The sequence below is a fragment of the Lepidochelys kempii genome, chromosome 1 (assembly GCF_965140265.1).
Source record: "Lepidochelys kempii isolate rLepKem1 chromosome 1, rLepKem1.hap2, whole genome shotgun sequence".
Taxonomy (NCBI): domain Eukaryota; kingdom Metazoa; phylum Chordata; order Testudines; family Cheloniidae; genus Lepidochelys; species Lepidochelys kempii.
In genome coordinates, this window is record NC_133256.1 from 115,778,885 (window position 1) to 115,804,639 (window position 25,755).

General features: G+C 41.7%; 1 protein-coding gene across 1 annotated transcript in view; it reads right to left on the bottom strand.

Moving 5' to 3' along the window:
* SLC9A2 (solute carrier family 9 member A2) overlaps nt 1-25,755 on the bottom strand; it is a 37,739-nt gene that overhangs the window by 3,567 nt on the left and 8,417 nt on the right. Inside the window, exons 2-11 of the mRNA XM_073351509.1 lie at nt 25,133-25,596; nt 22,220-22,470; nt 13,582-13,799; nt 11,748-11,950; nt 10,785-10,874; nt 9,413-9,483; nt 8,222-8,383; nt 7,286-7,385; nt 6,257-6,388; nt 4,123-4,213 (exon numbers count right to left, since the gene is read on the bottom strand). Of these exons, the coding sequence (XP_073207610.1) occupies nt 4,123-4,213; nt 6,257-6,388; nt 7,286-7,385; nt 8,222-8,383; nt 9,413-9,483; nt 10,785-10,874; nt 11,748-11,950; nt 13,582-13,799; nt 22,220-22,470; nt 25,133-25,596 (1,782 nt within the window). The remainder of the gene's footprint in view (nt 1-4,122; nt 4,214-6,256; nt 6,389-7,285; nt 7,386-8,221; nt 8,384-9,412; nt 9,484-10,784; nt 10,875-11,747; nt 11,951-13,581; nt 13,800-22,219; nt 22,471-25,132; nt 25,597-25,755) is intronic.

A 25,755-nucleotide genomic window follows, 5' to 3' on the forward strand; every position in this document is an offset into this window, starting at 1 on the left:
CCCTTCCACTTACACGAGGGAAAGGGAATGCAGACATATGGATGGGGCTTCTAGGGCACTTGGGGTCGCAGGGCTTGGACCATAGGGCTAAATATTGCAGCGTAGACATTCAGGCTCAGACTGGAGCCTAGGCTCTGAAACCTGTGATGGGGGTGGGTCTCAGAGCCCAACTGACCCAGGCCCTTAGACTCAGTGACCCGGGTTTTTTATTGCAGTGTAGATGCATCCATAGGTTACATCTACACTTCAAGCTGGAGGTGTAATTCCCAACTCGGGGAGACATACCCGCACGAGCTCTGATTGAGCTAATGCACTAAAAATAGTGTCGCTAAAAATAGTAGTGTGAGCAGTGGGATGAGCTAGCTGCTCCGGTACAATCCCATCTGAAATACTAGGCGTGTACTTGGGCAACTAGCCCCTCCCACAGCGCCACGGCTACATTTCTGTTTTTAGCACACTAGCTAGCTTGGAGGGTATGTCTCCTCAAGCTGGAATTTATACCTCCAGCTCAAAGTGTAGCAATGTCCATACTGGGAAAGTGTCAGGTCTGCTGCATTTACTCCCTCCCCAGCCCTGAAGAACTCCCACTGGGAATGTTCCACAGATATTGCTTTGGTAGGGTTTGTATGGGCAAGAGGGGTGGATGAGCTGCTCTTTGTGATGTTTTGCCCTCTCTGTGCAGCCGTTATTACACTGGGCATCCTTGCCTAAGTAAATAGTACTCAAATCACTGTAAAGTCAGCCTCTGTGCATGCACACTTCTCCCTGAAGGAACTGCATGGCCCAGGGTGGAGGAGGTCCAGAGAAGCAGCACAAAGGGACCAACCCTCCACCAGACAAAGGATCTTCCCTAGGGATCTGTGGAGGTGGTAGGTCATGTCTCCTCCTCTCTACGCCACCAGAAGGGACAATGTCAAGGAAATACCATGTAGTAAATCTTACAGTTTCCAACCCCTCAAACCCCTTCTCATTGGTCTCCCCAGGGAAGAGTACAAATTGTCTCAATGAAAGCTGTGGTAATTTATCAACAAATAATCTTAAATGGTCACTGTCTGGTAGTTTAAGTTGATAATATTCCTGAAGATAGATATAGATCAAAATGATTTTCCGTTTAGCAGCATTCCTTTAAATTTCTTAATATTTTCCTCAATATTTGCATACTTTCCATAATTTTAATACTTCCATATTTTATAGCATTTACTATTTACAAATGAATTGTGGTATTTCCTATACTTAAGTCAGTTATGGTGCTTTAAATCTATTTTTAATAGTATTTAAGAGGAGTACATTGTGGGACTGTCATAGGAATGGTTCCCATTAGTACTCTTCACAGCATTTCTCTTGCATAAAGGAGGAAGAGGTCAACAAAATATATCCTCATATAATTGTCCATCCACCCACATAATTTCACAGAAAGAAAACCTTTCTCCATCTCTGGTGGCAGGCTTTTTTCTTTTTTTTCTAAATGTGTCAAATTATATATTTTTTGACAATTGAATAATCTTGAGGCACATTTCCTTTTCAGTGTTTAATTTTAAGTGACAGTGGATGACCTCTGTAGACAGAGCTACAGAATAAAAGGCATCACTACACTCCAGGAGAGCAAAGACATAATTACCAACTTGCAAGGACATGGTCCATTGCTAAACTTGTGGGGGGGTCATATTCCACTAATTATGGTGGGCAGTATGGTCTGGAAATGTCACTGAATCTAAATGTAGGTTTCAGAGTAGCAGCCATGTTAGTCTGTATCCATAAAAAGAAAAGGAGTACTTGTGGCACCTTAGAGACATGCTCGAATAAATTTGTTAGTCTCTAAGGTGCCATAAGTACTCCTTTTTAATCTAAATGTGTTGCATCTTCCCAGGGGTAGCTCCTGATTGTTACTTTACGTGGGAGAGAATCAGATGGAGCTCATTCTATCTACTTATAAATTATAATAAAAATAATATAGAGGGCAAGCCAGAGATGTTCCATTAAAACCATTTTTCTATGGAAAACTCAGATTTCAACAAAACGAAATTTTTCACAAAGGCTGTCTACTTTCCATGGAATATTAAAAAAATTTTGGTGAGAAACCAAATGCCTAAACACCGGTTTGGCAAACACTGAGATATTTGGGGAGTGAAATACACTACAATGTCCAGAAAGACACACCACCCAGAGGGAGTCAAATTCATTCACTGACCAGCATTCTGAGCCAGTTGCCATAGTAACACTCAGCTTGTTAATAGTGCTTCATTTATAGCACAAAAAGCACTTTGCAAAAGAGAGTAAGTAGTATCCCCATTTTGCAGATTGAGAAACTGAGGCACAGAAAGACACATTGATATGCCCAAGGTCAGTGGCAAAGTTAGGACACTCACAGTCTATTCCCAACTCCTGCCAGATGTTCAATGACCTAGCCACTGGTTATGGCTACTGTTCACCTGGTTTGGACTAGTTGTTCTCTTTGGACAATAGTCTGTGGATCTAAGATTTCATTCTTTCTAATGCCTGTGACAATGACTCTGATCTGCTATGTATGGGTTGTAATGCAGAGAAGATACTCATTTTTTAGCATCAAAGTTTGGGGTGAAAGGAGAAGCAGGCCAGATGTTAGCATCTAACCTCATCTTTATGGGGGAATCTTTAAAGGGGATAATCCCTATGGTGAACATATAAACAGAGAAAGTCATAAACACCAAAACACAACAGGGGCCTGATCCTACAAACCTTCACTCACAGGACTAGGCTTGACTCATATGTGCCTGTTCCCACTGAACTAAATCATAATCTCTTACTGATTTCAGTGGTACAGAACTGCTACCATGCGAAATCTCATTCACTTTTATGGGAGTAGTTATGTAAGGACTACTCTCATGAGTAAGGGTTTGCAGGATTGGGCCTTAAATGCAAATATCCCTTGGTATTAAGAAAAAGGGAATCATGGGGGAAAGGTGTTTGTATTTTGAAGACATGTGAATCAAGGCCTAAATATTTTGCTTTCCAAATCTTTGTTGCCCTGATTTACTTATTTGTGTTGTTTCTTCTGACTCCCTTTTCAAATGATGTGACCACTTTTCTCTTCCTCTTACCCCCTGAATATAGAGAGTGGAATCCTGGGCTCACTGCAGTCAATGGCAGAACTCCTACTGGCTTCCACAGGGCCAGGATTTCACCCACAGGGTCCAGGCTCTTGTTCTCACCATTGCCCCCTAGCTCGACCCCAATTAAATATATTCTGCCACCACCAAACTTTATTGGAGCAAAAAAGCCACTTTAATTCAGTTAATTATCAATAACTTATTTCATCTTAAGACATGCCAGTGCTAATTACAAATTAATAGCCCCATAAGAGCAGTATTTGCAATGGCAAAGTAACACAATACCATCTTAGGCAGTGGTCCCCAAATTGTGGGGCACGCCCCACCTAGACAGCCGCGGAGGAACATTCAGGGGGGCATGCAGCGGGGTCTGGGCCAGCTTCCACAGGGGGGCAGGAAGGGAGTGCCATCCAGGCCCACGCTGCTCCCAGCCCAACTCCGCCCCCAGCTGCAGCTCCACTCCACGCCCAGCTTTGCCCTTATTCCTTCTCCACCCCCAGTTCAGCCCCCAGCACCACCTTCAGCCCAAGCTCCTCCCCTGAGACTACTGTGTAGTAATGGGGGGGTTGGTGTGAACAGATTCCATTCCTGGTAAGGGGGTTGGGGGCACTGTTCCTTCTAAGCTTCAAAAATTTGCACAGAAGAAATTTTTTGCGCACACAAAATAACGTGTCAAAAATTAGAGGGAACATTGGCTGGGGGGGAAAGTGACAAGAAAAATATGGGCACCACTGCTCTAAGGTGACATTACAAAAATACTTCCTCTTCAGCTGAATAGTGCTGAGGTCTCATAAACAACTGAAGAAGTTACTGAAGCTGTAGTTTAGGAGCAAGGATATGGGCACCATCCTGCAAACCCTCACCCAAGCAAGTAGTCCTTACTCATGTGAGTAATCACGTTGATGTGAACGCTATGGCTTGCACGTGTAAGGATGACTCATATGGGTAAATGTGGCCCTATCTGGGGAGTCTGTCCATCCCAAATATGCCATATAGTAGGCTGTGCTGCCGTTGGTATCAGAACATGTTGCATTACCTCTAAAAGATGTTTTATTCCTTATTCGTAATTTCTCTGGCAGTTTAGCGTCTTTAGGCAGGGACAGAAACCGTGTTGCTTTGGAGAGAGCCTGTATAAATAAATGCAGGAAGTGTTAAATTATAGTAGAGTGAAATATCACATAATGAACACCAGAAACACAAGGGAGATGTCTGAAAGAGTTTGTCTACTTTAGGAAAAGAGCTGAAGGTTAGGCTGAGGTTAGCAAACACATGATAGTTGATCATGATCTTTTCCCACCACAGACCCGGGTTAATCTTTTGCCTCAGTTTAGCTGGCTGAGGCCTGCCCTACCCAATGAGAGGCCTAAGGTTAATGTCAGCCAGCTAAACTGAAATAAAATATATTAATATGCATCTATACTAGAGAAAAGGTCTGGATAGGTCAGAGTTAGTTACATGTTCATTAATCCCAACCTTTCCTTGACCACTTTTGCTAATGTAGGAAAACCCAAAGTCTTTCTATACACAATCCCTGTTTAGAACTTTATTACTTAGTTATTAAAATTAGCTCAAAGTTGAAAGTTGGCTTACAAACTCTCAGAGCAGGAATAAATCTAGGCCCTGATCCTGTAATCACCTATATATCTGAGTAACTTGATACATGTGAGTAATCCCAGTGAGGTCATGGGGCAACTCATTGCATAGAGTTAAACACACGTAAGTGTTTACAAGAGCAGGGCCTAAAGACCTAGCTCCTGCAAGGTGCTGAGCCATTAAAATCATGTGGAGTTGAAGACACTCAGCAACTGGTGGTAGGTAGCTTACTGCATAGGACTCTTAATTTTTTATCTACAATTTCTCAAGTGAATCCAGTTTGTGAATCACTGTCAAGAGAATTTTTTATATAACTTTTAAAATCTGCCCCCTTTTCCTATCTACCCATCCCACTCGTGTACCCAAAAGAAACTTGAAATTGAAATCCATTTCCTATCAGACATTTGTCCTCTGGATACTGCAATGCTACGCATGAGCACTGAGCTGAAGGCATATTGGTTAAGTAAAAAAAATCCAGCATTATTTAAGAAAAATTATTTTAAAATTTACTGTCTGTGCATTTTGACAATCTGGCTCGGACCCCCTGTTCCTTTTCCCACCCACAAAATTTCTTTGTCCTGTATTTCTCTCTGGCACCCCTGACTAGTAAATCAGTTATTTGCATGATCAAGGCAATGTGTAGCCATGGCTGCAGGGACAGAAAAATACTGTGATTCCAGAACAAGATCCAGTATTACACTAAATGCCATGGTAGCCTCAATAATGATAACCAAATACAGTGATTCTCGCAGATGTCACTCTGATCTCAGCTGTAACAATGAGTACAGTAATTACAAAGTAACCATGGAATGCAACAATAAATATTCAAAGAATGATTAATTTTCCATTCTCCTAAAGTGGGTAGATGGATTGATTTCAAAGCAGCTGCCAGTGTGGCCTCTGCTGGAAGACCCTTTCCCCCTAGTCTTTCAGATATGACCGGAAGTTTGTGATTATTTCAGTACAGGTTGACTCAGCCCTTCACATCATTTGAAGCAGAATAAATTGCATACCATGCAATTTACTTGGTGGGGAGAGGGGTCCTTTATGTGCCTCCTCAAAGCTGGAGGTTTTATATGCCCTCTGTGGATATTGCAGAACGCCTGGCACTTTTCAAATGAGGGGGTTGGTCTGCTGAGCTTGGTCAAAATTTCTCCTCTTTACATTGTTGCGGAGCATCCTATGGACAGATTTTCTGCCTCAGTGCCACTGTCTATCTCAGCCAAGCAGGCTCTATTAGCATACAGCTGTGTGTCTGTCATGCTATGTGTATGAAGTTTGGGAAGTTCTTTTTGTGGACATTTCAGATGACAGCTGCAATAGAACCTCACCCTACAACATGTTCCACCCAGATGCAACTGCATGGCACTCTGTGGAGGTAAATGGGGCTTCACACAAGCTCCAGGGCTCGTGCACAGAACAAGGTGCAAGATCAGAGCCTAAGTGTCAGTATTACAAATGACTGATTTTTACATGTTCCCTTACACATTCAAATTTTCCTGTGTTTCAAGGGGACATTTTGCATGATATTTAGCTATGACAAGTTCTTTTCTACAAACATACTAAAATGCAAATACCGGTTTGTCCCTAGACAGGCTGCAGGTTTTCTTTACACTCTCCCTCAGGCTGTGCCGGCGACGGATAAGAATTTCTTTGGCCTGTTTTTCACTTGCATCTGCAGCCAGGCTGTGTCTGTTATATGACATTGTCTGAAAAATAAAGGCAGTGGTAACATTTTCAGAAGCACAATGGCAAATGTATTGAAGATGTACAAACAGCACAAAGTGCACTTTTTGCTTTAATGTTCTATTAAGTGTCACAAATATCTTGCAAACCAAAGCACATTAAACATTGATTAAGAACAATCTGAGTGATTAGGTCAATGTTTCTTTAGTCATCTGTTCCGCAGGCGTTCTGTTCGGCACCTGCCTTTGTTAAATCTGCCAATATTTATCATGAAAAAGAATTAGGGGGAAATGGCTTCATACAGTGTTTATGCCAGACTCACACTAGCTCATTCAGTGTGTCAATTGAGGACACTCGTTTGAAGGTGATAAGATCAGTCACCAAAGGGGGAGAATATTTTCAGCTCCAGCCAGCTCCTCATTTGAACACCTTCCAAAAACCCAGACACACGAGCCATTTTAGCCACAGGAGGGTGTAAGTACCGTGTCCTTTTTGCTTTTAGTTCACGACTTTCTCAGCTCATCAATTCGTACTCTCAATAGAAACAACCGCACAACCACTGAAAATGAGCAGAGCAGTCTCACATCAAGAGCTGACCAAAACACTGGCATGACAGAACTGGGACAAAATTGGAGTTTGGTTTCATGGGGCTATGTGCACATGACCCTTCAAAAGTAAAGTAAATAAGCTGGATGTAATGTAACAATAATATTTAGCAGCCATACAAAGGTATAAACACCAGTAAAGCCCTTATGGCTTATTGTGAACATAAAAGAGACAGATCCTCAAGTGGCATAAATCCAAATGGAGCTCCACTGATTTTCACCGGAGGAGAATCTGGTCTGAGAATGGATTTTACAGATAACCTTTACATTCAAAACTGATGTGGGACATTCTATTAAGTATAACTTCACCCTTACTCGATGTCGTATTTGATAGAGATTCTTTGTTAATATTTCTCGCATATTATCCATTTCAGCAGGGGAAAGCGGCCTTACTTTATCTTCCAACAGATAGTCACTGTTGCAAAGTAGAAAAAAAAAGAGAGCTAGAGAGAGAAATGCTTAATACCTGATCATACAAATTAAAATTACCAATTTTCTTCCTTAGAGATAAAAATAACATTTTACACAGGGGGGGGGATTTTTTTTTTTTTTACAAGATGAAGGTGTAATCCTGACTCAAAGCTCAAAACTCACCCAAAAATGTCATGCTCTCTCAAAATTCTATACAGGTTGGATTAAACTACAGATTTGATTGAGGTACTTTTCAAAGTGCCCCTGAAACCTCCTTTCCAGCGGCTGTACCCAGGGCTGGCCCTAGACTAAATGGACCCCCCCACACACACACACACCCCCAATTTGTTAAACTTCTGAATAACTTACAGCAACCTGAGCCCAGCGCCCCCAAGCCCAGCACCCCGGGTGGTCGCCTGCCCCTAAATCCGGCCATGGCTGTACCAGCTGCTTTCAGAAGACCAGGCACTGTCCCAAAAGTTAGACTCAGCTCCCTATGGAAATGTGCTGCACTCTGGGATACTTGTGCCATCAGGCTCTCCAACCTGAAAGAGCAAAGGTCACCTTCAGTCTCTGTGGGCTGAAGGTGAAACTGAGCAACAATGAATCCCTTCACTTCTCTTAGTGGGGCAGTGCCCAAGCGACCCCAAAGCTACAGCCATCACTCTCGCTGATAGTATTCATTTCAGATTCATTGTGGGGAAAATGGTAATTGCACAGTCAGTGTCAGGCAACACTAGGATACCAGCCTTAAAGAAGAGATGATCCCTGTACACAAATGGTGTAGTATAATAAACCCACACACCTACATGGAGGTTTATCCACACTGGCTTTACTCACTTGAGAGAATCTGAGGATGGGACTGTACTTATCATCCCACTTTCTGCCATCTCAATGGCGTGTTTGATTTCCAGCTTCTTGTACAGGGAAACAATGCTTGATTTGGGCTGGTTCTCCCGGATTAGAAGTCTCCGCAGGAACTTATTGTCAAATTTTTTAAACCTGTGGGGGAGGCAAACCAACCCGACCAGTTAGATTCTGTTACAAATAGTTTGGGAAAGCAAATATTCCACGGCTGCAGTGTTGGGGATGGAGGTTACTCCCTGCAGGATGGATTTCTGGCATGTCTATCAAATATCATTGAATGAGGTAATCAAGGATCAAGTAAATCTTTCTTTTTGCTGGGACTGGCCTGTGTTTGGGCTCATACATTCATCCTCTAACAGTGACCTTTAGCTTTTAATTGTGTTGGCGTATTGACAATTATTATTTTTAATTAGCCGTTTGCCTAAAAGACAAAGGGAGCAGTAAATATTATTGTAATAGCGACAAAAAGGCCTTGGCTTAAACTCACTGCCTTTCATGCTCTGAACTTTTAATGGCCCCCTGAAAAAGAACATTCAAATTTGTTAGAAGTTCTCGCCTCTAGTGCAGCAATTGGATGCTTACTGAACCACTATTGATCCTCCTTCTCCTTACTAAGTTTGAAATAAAACCATCCAGAACCGGGCAACAGACAATCCGCTGTTCAGATATTCAACTCTTTCAGGCACCTCAAAGTCAACTAGTTCCTGAGTCTTCCTGTGATAAGAGCCAAAGGATTCTGACTGGTTTCCACCAAGCAAGGAGCTAACCCTGTGCTTCAACATTACAAAGCCATACAGGCTGGAATAGCAAAGCAGGCTGGGGACTACAGGTTTAGACAGACTCTCAAAAGCCATACAGAAAAATTGCAAAAACAGCCAGAAATGGGGAATGAATAGTGTGAGGTGATGGAATTCCACAGCCATGGGTCAGAGGGCTGGGTTTTTTACCTAGCCTTAGGGTTTTGTTCTGTTTTCCTGTAGTTTTGTAAAACTGTTTTGTCTCACGGTGTAACCCACGCATGCTAAAACCAAAGCAAACAGGAGTAAAACCCTGAGGCGTCAATCTGCTGCCTGACCGGCTGCTTTTGCAATTGGTGGGCCAGCTCATCCACTCAGCCAACTTAGTCTCCCTTCTACAGTGAAGAGTTTTAAATAACATTCTTACTTATCTTTCCAAAAGTTGTGACCCCAGTGTCCGCACACATCTTCAATTCCCGTCTTCACATGATCAAAGAACTAAAGGCAAAAATACAGATTCATTATGAATTCCCACAGACATCATTTAGCTTGCTCTTAGATATGACATTTTAACAATAGCTTGGTTAAATCACTGAAGTCTTGTCTATATTAGAAAAGTTGCACCAGTTTAACTCAATCAATTCAAAAGTCAATCAAGTTAAAACAGTGCAAATCTGTAAAGTAGAATCATAGAACCACAGGGTTAGAAGGGACTGCAAGGGTTAATAGATGCACTTAAACCAGTTTAGTCTGTGTTGAAATTGCTTTAGGTTGACTGGAAGGATTGTCGAGTGCTTCAGGCACTAGCCTAGGACTCAGGAGACCTGGCTTCAATATCCTACTCCACCACAAACTTCCTGTGTGACCTTGGGGCAAGTCACTTAAGGTACATCTACATTGCATCTGGGAGCAAGCCTCACAGCCCAGGGGCACAGATTTTTGTTAGCGGGATTCATGCTAGCGTATATAAAAATAACGGTGTAGACGTTGCTTTGATGTTGTAACTTGGGCTCTCAAACTGGGGTGTGTGGGAGAGGCTTAAGAGCCTGAGCTCCAGCCCCAGCAGCAAAGTCTACACGGCTATTTTTAGTATACTAACGTGATCCCTGCTAACTCAGTTCTGTGGACTTGGGCTCAGAGGCTCGCTCCTAGATGCAGTGTAGACATATCATCAGGCGTAGGCCCTTAAAAGCATTTAGGCTCCTAAATTCCACTGAAATCAACTGGAGTTAGGTACCTGAACACCTTTGAGGATCTGAGCTTTCATCGCTCTGTGCTTCAGTTTTCCATCTGTAAAATGGAGATAATAGAATTTCTCTACTGCTCCGAGGTGTGCTGTGGGTAAATACATTACAAATTGTGATGCAGCCAGAGTGGGATTCACAAATGTATTTAGGCACCTAACTATGGGAGTATGTATCTTAGATTCAGAGAGAAATTGATGTAAGGTAGGGTTATACGTGTTTAAGTGTATCTACATTAGGGTTTGCACTGATTTCACTAGTTGAAGTTAATATCAGTTTAGTTAAACATGTGCCACTGTTCTAGCATAAGCAAGTCCTAAAACTGCAGCAAATTCATATATAAAGCGTAAAAGGAATGTAATTTTAGCACAGCAGATCAACAATTTAGAAAATGAACAATCCAAAGGCTAATATATATCTACAAAAGAAAGTTTATCTCCTTGTGGCACAGGCTTATTACAGGTCAAATCTGGTCCTACTGAAGTCAATGGGAGCTTTGCAATTGTCTTCAATAGAGCCAGGATTTCACCCTATAATGCTGAAGTTATGGCGTACCCGATTGTAAATTTCTTCACTGACAGCTGGCTGCTTTTTATTCGATCTTTTAACATCAAGAAACTCCACCAGTGGGCGAATTGTTATTCCCTGTACAGAAAACAGAAAAGAAATCCTTGTTTACTCATAGACATAAAGGAATAGAGACATACATTTCAGTCATATGCCTTCTTTTTTTTCAGTCAGAACTGTGACAACCAGCCTGAGGGTCCTCATGGCTCCCCAAAGACAAGTATGGTACAGTAGTTTCAAATATGAATTCACCCCTGTAATTAGCAAGTGTTGCATTTAGTCGGCAAAGTGCTCTCTCACATAACACAGTCCCCACTAGCAAATCAGAAATGAAGGGAATCTCCAAACTAGGATTGATGTCCATAAAAAAAGGATGCATTCATCTGACAAATCCTATTAGTGACATGGCACTTGCTAACGGCAACCATTTTTTTCCAGTAAAAGTTTTTCAAGAATTCCACGATGAAGAAAAACAATCAGCTTTTGAAACCAGAAGCAAATCTTTCATAATTCAAACACAGATTTGTTACATTCTCCATCAGCTATTGTTTTAGAAATTAAAATTCAGGGCTGACTAAATAGTAATATGGAAATTAATATCCAAGAGTAGGTGACAGTGGAATTTCTGGTTAGTATTTATCCTCAGTTGGTTATTTTAAGAGAAGGCACCAACTTCTGGCTTGCCCAACATGCTGTGTTGGCTTTTAACATTTACTTATGGAGGAAATGTTTTCTTTTTATTTTAATGCTACTTACACATTAACATAAGCTGTAATAAATACCTGACACACCTTTGCTGCCTAGTGGCTACACTGCATTTTTAGGTATGGTCATGTGACAAAACCCTCTGAAAAAGGCTCATTCAGGCAGATTAAACATTTTGATTTTCTTCTCAAATGCTTCTTCACAAAACATCTGGGAAACAAAACCTGACAGGAGGAGAGTTCTCACCTGAATGAAAACGGTAAAGAATATCACCACAATAGTAGCAGTAATGAACAATTTCTTTCTGGGGATCACAGCAGCAGGAAGCAGAAAGACAAGAGAAAAACAGATGGCTCCTCGGAGACCTCCATAGGCAATAATGAACTGGTCCTTAAAAGTTAGAGGAATTGTCCGGAACACGTTAATGATCTGAGTCAAAACAAAAACACCTGAGGAAAGGATGAAGACAATAGTCTTAGGGAAAATTGAGGTGACATGGAAAGCCTCATCATTACTGATGTTTATTTTTATGACACAGAGTTTATTTGTTTTTGTTTTTTTTAAGAAAGGAAATGTCTGTTTACCAGATTGAGAGATTTTTAATTTAAAATGTTGGTAACATTTTCAAAAGTGCCTAAGAGACTTAGGAGCCAAGTCCTATCTTCAAAAGTGACTTAAGCACTCCAGTGGCTAAGTCTCATTGAAAATGAATGGGCTTTAGCTCCTAAGGGCCAGATTTACAAAACTATTTAGGCACCTAGGTCCACCCGGTGAAATTTATATAAGCATGAAAGCTGGTTAGGTGCCTAATTCCCACCTATGGGAGTCTATGGGAGCTCAGTTAAACTCCTAAGAGCTAGATTCACAAAGGAACTTAGCCATAGCGGTGCTGTGTGTCACAACACCTAACTGTTAGACAACTAGAAATCACCAGCATTCACAGTCAGTTCCCCAGCCAAGCTAGCCTATGGGAGATGCTGAGGAGAGGGTTGTGTCCTAAGCCCTACCTTTCTCAAGCTCAAAGAGTTAGACACCTAAATCCACATTGGATACAGGAACCTCCCTCTGCTTTGGATTCTCAGCTGTGAACTCCCTTGAAATTAAATTCCTATGTTGTTTTCTGCAAGAAGCCAGAGGGGAGAAGAAAGAGGAGCTCCCACGTAGCTTTTAGTTCAGTGGCACAATACTCACCTGGGATGTGCAAGACCCCTGTTTCAAGTCCTCCCTCCCCTTGAGGGGGAAAAGGGGATCTGCCACTTCTCAGGTGAGTACCCTAGTCACTGGGCTATGGGACATTCTGATACGGAGGTTCCCTCACTCTCCTGTTGAAGCTGTTCCACTGTTCCATATCATTAAAGAGGTACTGAAGGAGAAGGAGAGGACCTTGGGTCTCCCCCGTCCCTGGTGGACACTAGGTGTCCTAAACACCAGACTATAACTGAGCAATTCTCAGCTCTTGTGCTTTCACTCTCTCTGGCCCAATGACCCTTTAATTATTTATCCACAGTGGAACAGCTTCAACAGGAGAAACTAAGCCCCATATCAGAATACCCCATAGCCAGTAGTTAGAACACTCCCCTGAGAGCCAGGGGATCCCTGTTCTAATCCCTTCTCCTCTCAGGGATAGAGGGGACTTAAGCTGGACATCTCCCACATCCCAGATGAGTACCCTAGCCACTGGGCTAAAGGTTATGAGGGAGCTTCTCCTCCTTTTCCTCCTCCCCCCATTTTGTGTGAGGCCCGATTCAGTAAGCAGACCGGATTGGGCCTGCAGGAGAGTTAGGTGGAGAAGCACCTATCTTCCTCTGGTTTGTGCATTACTCCGGAGTTTAGGCATACAGACACCTAACGTGAGGCTGCAGTGCGCATGTGCAGAGGTGGAAACATAGGTGTCTACAGAACTTTTAATGCAAAAACGCAGGCACTGAGCAAGTTTGACACCTATAGGGTTTGGTGGCAGCTGAGGGGGGTGGGGCTTGTGAATCCCGGTAGGGCCTGATTCTGAGATTGGGGTGCCTAAATGCATGTTTCACTTGTAAAGAATGCTCAAGAACAAAGTTGCATGTCAAGACTTTCTTACCCAGTGCACGCCAGATCAAACAGAAGAGGAGGGTGAAGCTAACAAAGGCCCAATTCCATTCATGGTTTTTTCCAACCGTGGACACTCCCATGAAAATAAAGATCAGGGTCTCACTGACACTGCTCAGCATCTTCATGAAATACTTTATGGTTGTGTAGGACTTCTGGGAAACATTCTCCTCCACATACTTATTCATGGTCATGGCACAAGCTGTTATCCTGCAAAGTTAAACGTTAGCATTTAGTTTATTTTTTAAACCCACTCATCTAAAGAGAACCCTACTGTAATGTTCAGCTAGGAAGGACTCCCTTCGATATTGGTCATCTCTTAAATAAAAAGCATAATTAATTCTACCAATGACCTATTTTCAATTATATATGTAGAATGTATTTATCGAGGGTTTTTTTTCACAGAGATGTGTTTTCTAAAGAAGTATTAGTTTAGAGAATCTTTTCTGACAGGCTGATCCACACAGCTAAAATGAAAGGCCCTCTGCACAGTCACTCAAGATTCTAATGGTGAGCTTTCAAAACAACCCCTTCAAAGAAACACAAAGCAAGACATCACACCTGTCCTTCAGCATACGTATGTTGCCAGCATGAGTGACTGAAATGGGGATGCTCATCACAATCATCCAACATATGAGGGAGGAAGCAAAGCTTACTAAGACAGACATAGACAGCAAGGGCCAGGGACCTAGTAGTTTCTTTCTATTAAAGAACTACATCCGTATTTCTCCCTTATTCCTCCATGTCCTCTGATAACAGGTATTTCTATGTCCTTGTCCATGATGGTCATAACTCACTATAATAATCTATTTCTGTTCATGGACTGACTCTGAAACAGGGTAAAAATCTCAAAAAGATCTTAACGTTTCAGAATAGCAGCCATGTTAGTCTGTATCCGCAAAAAGAAAAAGAGTACTTGTGGTACCTTAGAGAATAACAAATTTATTTGAGCATGAGCTTTCGTGAGCTACAGCTCACTTCATCGGATGCATGCAGTGGAAAAACTGAAGTGAAGTGATGAAGTGAGCTGTAGCTCAAGAAAGCTTATGCTCAAATAAATTGGTTAGCCTCTAAGGTGCCACAAGTACTCCTTTTCTTTTTGCGAATACAGACTAACACGGCGGCTACTCTGAAACCTATTATTTTTAGTGCTGCAGCACAAGCCCCGTGAGACCAAGTAAGCTGATCCACGCTCTGAGACTGGCTGATGCAGGGTGTTGTTTGCTGTGTAGATGTATCCCTGGTGTCTTCCAGTTTTCAGATGGTACTGTCCCTTCAGTATTCAGCAGGCTGCTCAACTAACCCTTGAGTCGCACAGCACTTATGTCATAATGGGAGTATTGCAACCAATTTATGAGCAGGCACAGTGGCATCCAAATAGATGGACATAAGTGTAGGAAGCTCAGTGACTAAGAATTTACCTCAAGTGTGTGTGCTGAGAGCATGATCCCTAGCTGAGATTGTCAAACAGCTGTCCCCACTGTGCTTAAGGGGATATGCTACCACCAATACAGCTCTTTGCTGATTTCCCAATTAAAAACTGGCTTCATATAAACCTGCATACGAGTTTTTGGTCAAAGCACATGAAGCCCAGTGGTTTGCAGATAGAGATGGAAAGACATGTATCCATTTTGCCTTTCTATATGTGGACCCTGAAAAATAGCCTGTACTAAAGCTGCACATCCCAGCATGCGACCATAATTCAATTCCTTATATGTTTGACATGTGTGTTACAACACTCAGAGTCACAGAAAATTCAGGCTAAACTTGGACCTATACTCTTCTGGTATTTGGGACATGGTTTTCTGTTCTCCAGTAGGATGATGCCTCTTGTCTGTCTGTTGGAGACTTTCAGGGCAGAGGGCACTCAACTGAGAATGTTCAGCCCCTCGTCACAGAGTCCCACCTTTGAGACAGCCTTATCATCCCTGTCAGTCATAACCGCCCCACTGGGGCACGGAAGAAGTGGCACTCATAGAGAAAGGTCAGGCCAAACCCATTGAGGGCTCTAGAGATCTGAATCAGCATTGTTATACACATCCAAAATTGAAAGGAGAGCCAATGCAAGGTACAAACACAATGAGACAGTATGTGCTCCATAGTATGCTGCAGTCGTCCAGTTTGGAGGTGGCACTACAGGATAACCAGGACTAGGACTGTCTTCTCGTGGAAAGAGCAAACTAAATGTCCTTGAACACCAAAGAGGGAAGAAGGCATTTCTGGTGATAGATCCTATTTGTGCATCCAAAGTCAGCAGTGAGTCCAAAGTGACTTCAGAATAATGCACTACTTTGAGCAGCTGTGGGAAGATGACAATGGGAGAAGCTGAGGTTGTAGTTGCTGACACTTTCTCAAAACGTTACCCTCTCCTACTAAAACTGCTTCTATCATTTCCTGATTTAGCTCGATCTTTTGTCCAGGTTCCAATTTCCTTCAGATACTGGGAGACAGTGTTGTTTGCTCTGGATGGGAAAAACTAATAGCTGATTATATTAAGTCCTTGACTCTTCTAGGATCCCTTGGCACAGCCAGAGCCATCAGTGACTGATGAGTCTTACCCCAGTCGGGGGGGAATCCAACTCTTCCCTCTCCTTCTGGCAGGCAGGGCTGGAGCTGTGTGCTCTGCTGATCCCTGACTAGCGGAATGGTCCCCAAGAGAGTGCAGTATGATGAGTGGAACTGGGAAAAGAGGGTCAGGTTTTAGGAGGGAATGAGTTTGGTGAAGAAACAGGTGCCCAAAAATGCAAGTTGGGTGGGGCTAGGGCTAGGCTAGGCCATTACCACTTACACAGCAGATCCTCATTGTGCAATACTGGCCCCAGCATGCTTAATAACAATCTCTTTTCTACAATGCTGTCTTCCTGCAGGCTCACTTATTGCTAATGAAACAGAGACCAGTCAGTGCAATCTGGAGCAGCCATTTGGCTCCTCTAATGTGCTTTGAGGCCTGGCCCTGTCCCTGGACAAGTTTAGGATGGAGGAGGAATAAAGCTGGTTTAGAGTTACCTTTGCATCCCCTGGCCCTCATCTGTGCTGAGCATGAGTTTGACATTGGTGAGGATTGTGTCAATATCTCCTCATTGTCTCCCCAGTGCTTTTATGCAGTGTTGAGTAAAACTGAAACTAAGATGTAGTCCTCTGGGTCCCTACAGAGGGACTCTTTGGAAAGAGGAGCTCGTCATGACAGTCCAGGACCTGTCAGAGAAGAATGGGTGAAGATCTCATTCTTCCCCCCTCAACACCTTTGGTTTAGCTTGAATGTATTGTCCATGATAATGTAGCCATTGTCTTTTGCCAGGACTCACTAAGGTTAGCCTGAGACAAATCCCAGAAGGCTATGTGAAGAAGGGTGTCTAAGCAATATAATATTTCACCTTCCTAGCTCACAAAAGCTTATGCTCAAATAAATTGGTTAGTCTTTAAGGTGCCACAAGTACTCCTTTTCTTTTTGCGAATACAGACTAACACGGCTGCTACTCTGAAACCTTCCTGGCTTTCTGATTTATTGGAAGCCTGACCATCACAGTGTACAAACTAAATAGAAAATGAAATGAAGTGTTAGATTCTATTGATTACCCTCTTAAACTTAATTTTTATCATGATTACAGACATGTGGGAAAGCCCTGCAACTCCAGGGTGAGTCAGCCAGTTCTGGGAGCAGTTTGTTTTTGGATCCTGAGCTAATGGAGACTGTGTGCGGATGTCTGAAAAGAATCTGTCACCAGATTAAGTTGTCCCTCTGTAACTTAATACATCTCATATTTTTAACCACTAAAATTTAAAGGGACAGCATCCTCATTTTTTATATTTTTTTCCAATACAATATTACTTTCACTTATTGCATGTCAGTAACTGACTTAATTCAGTAATGTACAGGGATTGAGTCGTGCTAAAAATCTTCATTAATCTTCAAATGATGAATATGCTACAATTAGTCAATGTGTAATTTTGCATTTGATAGCTCTTTAGATCAGTTACTTCTGTTTGAACAAAAAAATCCTATGTGAGTTTCTTCATTTGGCAAAATGAAATTACAAGATAGCTACCAAACTTCTAAAAGGTGCAAAGTGCAAATATTATTTTAATATTTTCTTTCCAATGGAGGTTAATATCGTCAACATAACCTGCGAGTGGGAAAGTCTGGGTGTTCTCTTCATTTTGTTTTGTACTTCCTGTTCACATCCAATTTACATGTAGCTCCTGCATTCTTTGCCCTCAGACTGTTGACTCTGCCATGTTAAAATCAGGAAAAGAATAAAGGACTGATTACCATCAAACTGTATTTTGTCTCCCTTTGACGAATGTAAAACCACTTGCACTAACAGTGCAGGTTTTGTTGTGGCTGGAATAAACTAGAGCTCTGTATTAAATCCTCAAGTTTCTTTGACGTACTAAACTTAACGGTCGTTTCAGTGCGTGTTTCTTGTAGGCTGTTCATTCATTGTTGCAAAAAAAGAAACACATATTAATAGTTCTGCTGTTTCACAGCCCTTCTAAAAATTATAAATAGAAAATGTAGCCGTATAACTTGAGGTGGCACTAGCCTGAAAAGTTCAGCTCCACAGCGACTTTTTCTCGTTCATGGTTTTGATTCAGGCCCAGCTCTAATTACAGCGTAATACATGTCCTCACCTTCAGAGGAGAACACTCTAATCGGGACCATCTAGGAGATGATTAATCCGTTACAACCAACTATTTTTGATGAGTCATCTGGCCAGGAGTTATAAATGGCTATTTCAAGAATCACTTGTCCCCATGACAAGTATGTAGCATGGGATATTTTGGTTAAAAGGAAAAGGCATTAACTCCTTTTTTTCCTCTTCTCCTCTGACTGCAATCAGTTTCACAGCTGCACACAGGTGAGGAGACAGGGTCAATAGATATTATTTATTCGATAATGCTGCATTTTCCTTTCCAGTAATTTACCAGTGCCACAACTTTAATATGTCAGTTTCAGTGTTTCTTCCATTCAAGTTTCAGAGTAGCAGCCCTGTTAGTCTGTATCCGCAAAAAGAACAGGAGGACTTGTGGCACCTTAGAGACTAACAAATTTATCTGAGCACAAGCTTTCGTGGGCTACAGCCACTTCACTGGATGCATAGAATGGAACATATAGTAAGAAGATATATATATATATATATATATATATTGCCATACAAACTGTAAGAGGCTAATTAATTAAGATGAGCTATTATCAGCAGGAGAAAAAAACTATATTCCATTCTATGCATCCGATGAAGTGGGCTGTAGCCCACGAAAGCTTATGCTCTAATACATTTGTTAGTCTCTAAGGTGCCACAAGTACTCCTATTCTTCTTCCATTCAGGTAAATGGAATCTGGATTTTAGAAGTTCAGGGCTAAGTGGCTGTGATATATGAAAACCTACAGCTGGGGGGCGGGGAGAAGAATGTCTTTGAAAATAATCTGAAATTAATCTTTGAAACAGCATGTTTTAAATTAAATATACACAGCCTTCCATCTGCATTGGTACAGTGATTCACTGTTCAATCATCTCTGGCACCTGCAGCTATCATGTATGCTTCAGACATGTCAACAACCTTTTCCCACAATGTAAGGATCCAAGACTTCTACCTGGATGATAGAGTAAACACCACTTTCAACCTCATTTTCAAAACAGAGAATATTCTGATTTTCTAAATAATACACTATAGGACTGTTCTGATATTTCATAACTTCTGTCTAGACAGCCACTAGACAAAAGTGGCCGGGTTTAAAGTCTTCTACAAATGATGAAACGTCTGGCAGTGCTGTCTTCTCCAAGTACTGCACTGCAGGGTCAGCACTCACTGGGAGCCCAAGTCCTGCTGTGGGACTGAACCCACACCTTCTAGTCTTTGCTGTTCAAGATGACTAAATAGATGACAGAGGAAAACCTGGACCTGCTAGTACATTTTTTATTTCAATGCCATACACTATATGCTTTTTGTGCTTTATTAAATTAAGAGGTAGAATATGCTTTTGCCCTCTGCCCAGTGTATGGGGCAATGCATAACTGCACTGCCCCCAGAGACCCTCTGTCCATATTCTCAAGGGGGAGAGAGGAAAAATAGATGCACAGTTTCTGCTTACCCTATCCACAACCGGAAGGCCCAAGTAGACACCACAGAAGAATAAAGGGGGAAGGGAGCTTGCTCTCCAAATGGGCCCACAGGTCAGGCTATGAATGATCATTATTAATCTATTCCAGAAATGACTGAGCACAGTATTGTGGATATGGCATGTTATGGCTAGGAGTAAAATATTTAACAATATGAAACAAGTTCAGAGTAAAAACACATGCAAGATACCTTTGATGATAAATATATTGTGGTCACATAGTTGGAATAGTAATAATACAACCTACCACTTCCTCCATCTTTCATACCCACGCAGGGACCAATCACATGCTGACACTAAGGCTGTCATAGTAATGAATATTTATCGATACAGCTGTATACTTTCAGTATTATTCTGCCCCCATGTGCTTATTCCATTTATACATTAGGAGACATGCACTGTAATTAGTTTTATATTAGGCTCACAATGTCCAGTTCAGCATTTTCATGCAAACTATTATGACTTTTTTATATAATGCTTCACTCCCCTTTTTGATATGGAAGCCCTTTAAGTACATGCTGTCAATGACATTTGACTAAGAACAGAAGGAAACTGGAAACCACACAAATGCTATGAATAGCAACCAGTGGAAGAGATGGGTCATTTCAGAACTAGGTCAAATTGGATTCGTATATTACTTTATTTCGGTTCTTATCTGACAAAGAAACACATGCACCCTTCAGTTCCTTACTTCCATTAGTCTGCCTCCCGCTGCTTTCTCTTCTTCTTTTTGGGGATGGGGAGAATATTTCTATGTTTATAGTACTTAAATAATTAGGGTTCTTTTCCCCATTTAATTGCTTCTTGGCCCTGGAAAAACTTAAATTACCACACCAGTGATAAATAAACAATTCTGTCTTCAATCAGATACTAGAAAAGGTTCTAAAAACAACAACAATTTCACCAAGTATTAGAGATACTAAGTAGTAACTTTTAAGTTTCATAAAATGTTATCACTTCTAAAACCTGACTGCCTCATGGTTGTCACAAGAACAATGCAATACTTAAGTGGTGAAAGAAGATTGTTCTTTACACAATATTGCTTGGAATTACAATAAACTGTTTTAATTTATTTGATGTCATGATGGTCTTTTCTAAAACTGAGGTCATTACAGGTCATTTTATGCAGTACAGAGAGGGTGACTTAGCTCTTCCTAGTGAAGTGCTATAGGGGAGTACAACAATACTTTTATCTGTCAGAAATAACACAGAAAATATTATTTTTATATGTAATTACACACACACCCCCCCAAGGGCTAGACTCACAAAATGACTTAGAAGCCTAACTGCCACTAGAGGTGTCTAAATTCAAGAAACAGGCCCACTGGGATTCACAAGGCCCCTGCTCAGCTGCCTCCAAGCCCTGTAGGCATTTAAACAAGCTGAGCACCTAATTTTTTGCAGTAAAAGTTCCCTAGGTGCCTATGTTTCTGCATGTGCACTGCAGCCCCATGCCAGTTATACAGGGAGCCTAGGTGGCAAACTCTGGCTTGGAAAATTCCAATGATTTTTCTAGGCACCTAAAAGTAGGCATTTTGATGCTTAAGGTATGTCTACACTGCAATAAAAGACCCACATCACAGCCCCAGCTGGCCCAAGTTAGCTGGCTGTGGCTTATGGGGCTCAGGTTGGAGGGCTTTAAAACTGCAGTGTAGACATTTGGGCTCAGATGAAGACCAGGCTTTAAGAGCCCACAAGGAGGGAAGGTCTCAGCTCCTGGGCTCCAGCCAGAGCCTGAACATCTACAATGCAATTTTATAGCCCCACAGCCTGAGCCCCACAAGCCCACATCAGCTGACCCGGGTTTTTATCGCAGTGTAGTCGTACCCTCAATGTCAACACGCCTACGTTTTTTTATTAATCTAGCCCAGTGGTGGGCAGCCTGCGGCCCGCAGGATAAATGCGGCCCATCAGGGTAATCTGATTGTGGGTCGTGAGACATTTTGCTGACATTGGCCATCTGCAAGCATGGCCCTCCGCAGCTCCCAGTGGCCGCAGTTCGCTGTTCCTGGCCAGTGGGAGCTGTGGGAAGCAGCAGGCCACAGGGATGTGCCAGCCGCCACTTCCTTCAGCTCCCATTGGCCGGGAATGGCAAACCATGGCCACTGGAAGCTGTGAGGGGCCGTGCCTGTGGATGGTCAATGTCAGCAAAATGTCTCACAGCCCACAATCAGATTACCCTGATGAGCCACATGCGGCCTGCGGGCTGCAGGTTGCCGACCACTGATCTAGCCCCAAGAAGCAAAGATCAACAGTTATTATAAGATCACTTAAGAACAAGATTCTGAAATTCTTACTCCCATTGGTCCTAATCTTACTCCCAATTTAGTAAATGAAAGTTTTTTCATTTAACATTAATGGAACAGCATTGTCTCCATTCAACAGTACTTATTCAAATAACTTACTACTCGTTGTGAGGTACAGGCTGCAGAATCTAGCCCCCTCACTGATGTCTCATTTTGCGTTGCCATTTGGTACTATTATTACTAAAGTACCTTTTTCGTGTACTTACGCCATAATGCCTGAGAAGTGAAACATTTCAGCTGTTATATATGACAAGTAACTGTAGAGGAAGACAAAAAGTGGCTCAATCACTCGGATTTTATGGGTGAAACGGGTTGTAAATGCTGCCACAAATCCCAAAAAGATTCCAATCAACACTCCACCAATCCCCACTACAACGAATTTAGCAATTCCAGCAAATACATCAATGGTCTCAATTGTGTGCATCTGGCAGAAAGTCTTGAACAAATTGTACAGGACCTACGGAGAAAAGAAAGCACATTACTTTTCAAAAGCCTTCCCATTTCCTCTCAGTGGCACTGTAGTCCTGCATTCTAATGGAAGACTTTGTATTTTTGTCTTTACCTTGAATTCACTTTAAAAATATGCTACTTATATACTTATAATATGTATTTATATGTTATTTTTATCCATAGATCTCAAAGTACTTTACAAAGAGGTGTAAATATCAAAATTCCTGTTTTGCAGATTAATTTTGCAGACACTGAGGTACAGAAAGGCCATCTGACTCGATCAAAGTCACTCAGCAGGTCAGCGGCCACACCAAGAGTAAAACCAAGTTCTCCAGATTGATGGAAATTCCTGTGTCCCATCTATGCTGCCAATCATTTTCAGATTTCCTAATTTCACATGTTCCCTGCCTGAGGCAATATTTTCCAGACTCACATTTTCGCGGGGACAAAAAAAAAAAGAACGATTTGTTTGATCACCAGTCAAATCAAGTAATTTCATTAGACATTTGAGGCTGTGGGACAACAGGTCTGAAAACATATCTGCTCAGCCGAACTGTGACAGATGCAAACCCTAAATGGCCACAATGCCGCTCCTGCCAACTTCTGTTTAGAACAATATGGAATGTGATCACCTGGGTTATATTTTGAATACAATCAACTGATTAGAGTTGTGCAAAATCATGACCAGAAGCCATAAGTAGGCCCAATGCCAAGATACTGGGCCTTCTAACAGTCATTCAGATATCTTTAAACTCTCACGGGCTCTAAAGCGGAACTGAATTGATTATAAACTCCCATTGACCGCAGGTATTCTGATTCTGAAACATTTCTGGATAAAAATAGAAGCCCGAACAATGTCTAAAAAAGACCAACAAGAGACCTCAAAGGAGCTGCAAGGTGAAGTTGTTAGCATGGTTTGTTCATCTGCTGAATGAGGTCTGTTGGCCTCATTCGGTAGGTCCATAAATTGTGTCCTCTATATCTGACCCCTACAGGCTCAAAACCTCTGTGATAAATGATTCTCTTTAGCAGCAGGTAGGCAAACATGAAGACTGTATCAAAGATCTGCAGTCTGGTTACAGCACCACCACTGCAGTGTATGCACAGAATGGTGGGTGGAAGTCAGTGTCATTTTGATCATGGCACACATATTTCAGGCCTGAGAAACAGTGGGCTTTTTGGCAAAGTGTGCTCATTTGTGTTTAGGTTAGATGCTGAAGAGTGATTGTTTTCAATAAAAACAATTACACAATGAGAAGGCTCCATATAAACACGGAGAACAGCCATTCCCCAAATATTCATGCAAACAGAAATGTCTTTGCATGAATGATTGTTAAGAGTAAATAAAGACAGGCATAGACATGTCTGAACCAAACAGCCATTTGGAATTGGAATTAATATTTGCCTGCGCTGTTTTTGCAGTACTGTGTTTGGCCAAGCCTAATAACATCATAGGCATGGATAGAGAGCCTCAGCTATAAACTAAGAAGAAAAGTCAGGCTTTAAGAAAAGCTTTAAAGACAGGATGTGAGTCAGTGGCTTGGAAGGACATAACATCAGGTAGATTGGGAAGTGTAAGTGGAAAAACAATATCCCAACTATGGAGGATCATGGGAAGGGAAAGAAAAATGGCCAATACTGAAGGATCAGATAGAGTGGATGGGGGAGATGAGGTCAGTGACCTAAACTGGAGAAAATCCTTTCAAAGTTTAAAAATTGGGAAGACAACTCTTTGTTGAATTAGGAGATGAATAGGTTTCAGAGTAGCAGCCGTGTTAGTCTGTATCCACAAAAAGAAATGGAGGACTTGTGGCACCTTAGCGACTAACAAATTTATTTGAGCATAAGCTTTTGTGAGCTACAGCTCACTTCATGGGATGCATGCATGAGATGATTAAGAAGCCAATAATGGAGAAAAGAGAGAGAGATGGTTCCAATTCATGGAGCTGTCTGGTCCTTGTGACATGTGGAAAACTGGAGTTACATTGATCATAAAACAGGACATTAGAGGAATGATAACAGGAGATTATTTATGCATGGGTAAGGATTTCAGGAAAGATAAGGACAGGTAAGAATAAATGCCAGTAATATCTGAAATACAGTGACAGCGGATTTACACATGGGGAAGTGGATGGCTCAGGGAAAGCGTAATGGACTCTGCAGACTTTCATCTCTAGGTCAACACAAGAAATTCAGCTCAGCTGGTTAATCATTAGACATCTGATGGCTACTTGGTGTCCTATAGGAAATAAGTTGGTGATCGCAGTGCAGCTCTAACTGGGCAGGCGCCCAAATCAAATTAGCACTAATTGGAAACTGTGTTTGTAGTCTCCATATGATTTGCACTCTTTCTGGGTGTATCCATGAAAATTCATGCTGAGCACCTCTTCTCTCCTCCCCTCCCACACAGACATTTCTGCATCAGGGGAAAACCTCTGAATTTTTATTAAAAATTCAATGATAAATACCTAAAAACTTCATACATTAAAATCTATGAAAAATTTATATGCCTCCATTAAACATTAACATGTAGGTCTAGTGTAAAGAAAGAATTTGATAAACTGGCTTTGGCTCTCGGTAGATAATGGCAACTAGATAGAAAGACATATGGCATGATGGTGCCATGTGGTCAAGTAGCAGCAACAGTAATTGTTTATATAGTAACTTACCACAGTTACGGCATCATTCAACAGAGACTCTCCAAACACTAGGATGTAAAGCTGTTCATTGACATGAATATTTTCAAAAACAGCCAGCACTGCCACAGGATCCACAGCTGAAATTAAGCTTCCAAAGAGCAGACTCTGCAGCAAAGTGATATCAGTCAAGCCAAATATTTCAATCTGGCAAATTCCAAAAAGGGAAAGCCCAATGCCAATAGAATTCCAGAGTGTGCCCACTACCGCATACCAGAATATAGTACCAAAGTTCTCAAAGAAAAGGCGAGTTGGCATGAAATATCCGGCATCGAGTACAATCGGTGGAAGGAGATACAAGAAAAAAATATCACTCTTTATTGCAGGTGGGGACTTTTCCTTGGCTCCAAAAATAATTCCACCCAGCAGTAATCCAACCAGAATAAGGAGGCAGCTCTCAGGCACGACCGAGGGCAACTTGTGATAGAGATGAAAGCCTTCAAGGGGAGTTCAAAACACAAGAAAGTAAAATAGTTACTTCTCCAGAATCTACGAGCATATCGTGTTATTTTCTTCTTTATACTAAAGAAATAATAATCACATGATAACTTTATTTTCACTTCAAAGAAATGTTCAGGGAAGCAGAAAACAAACAC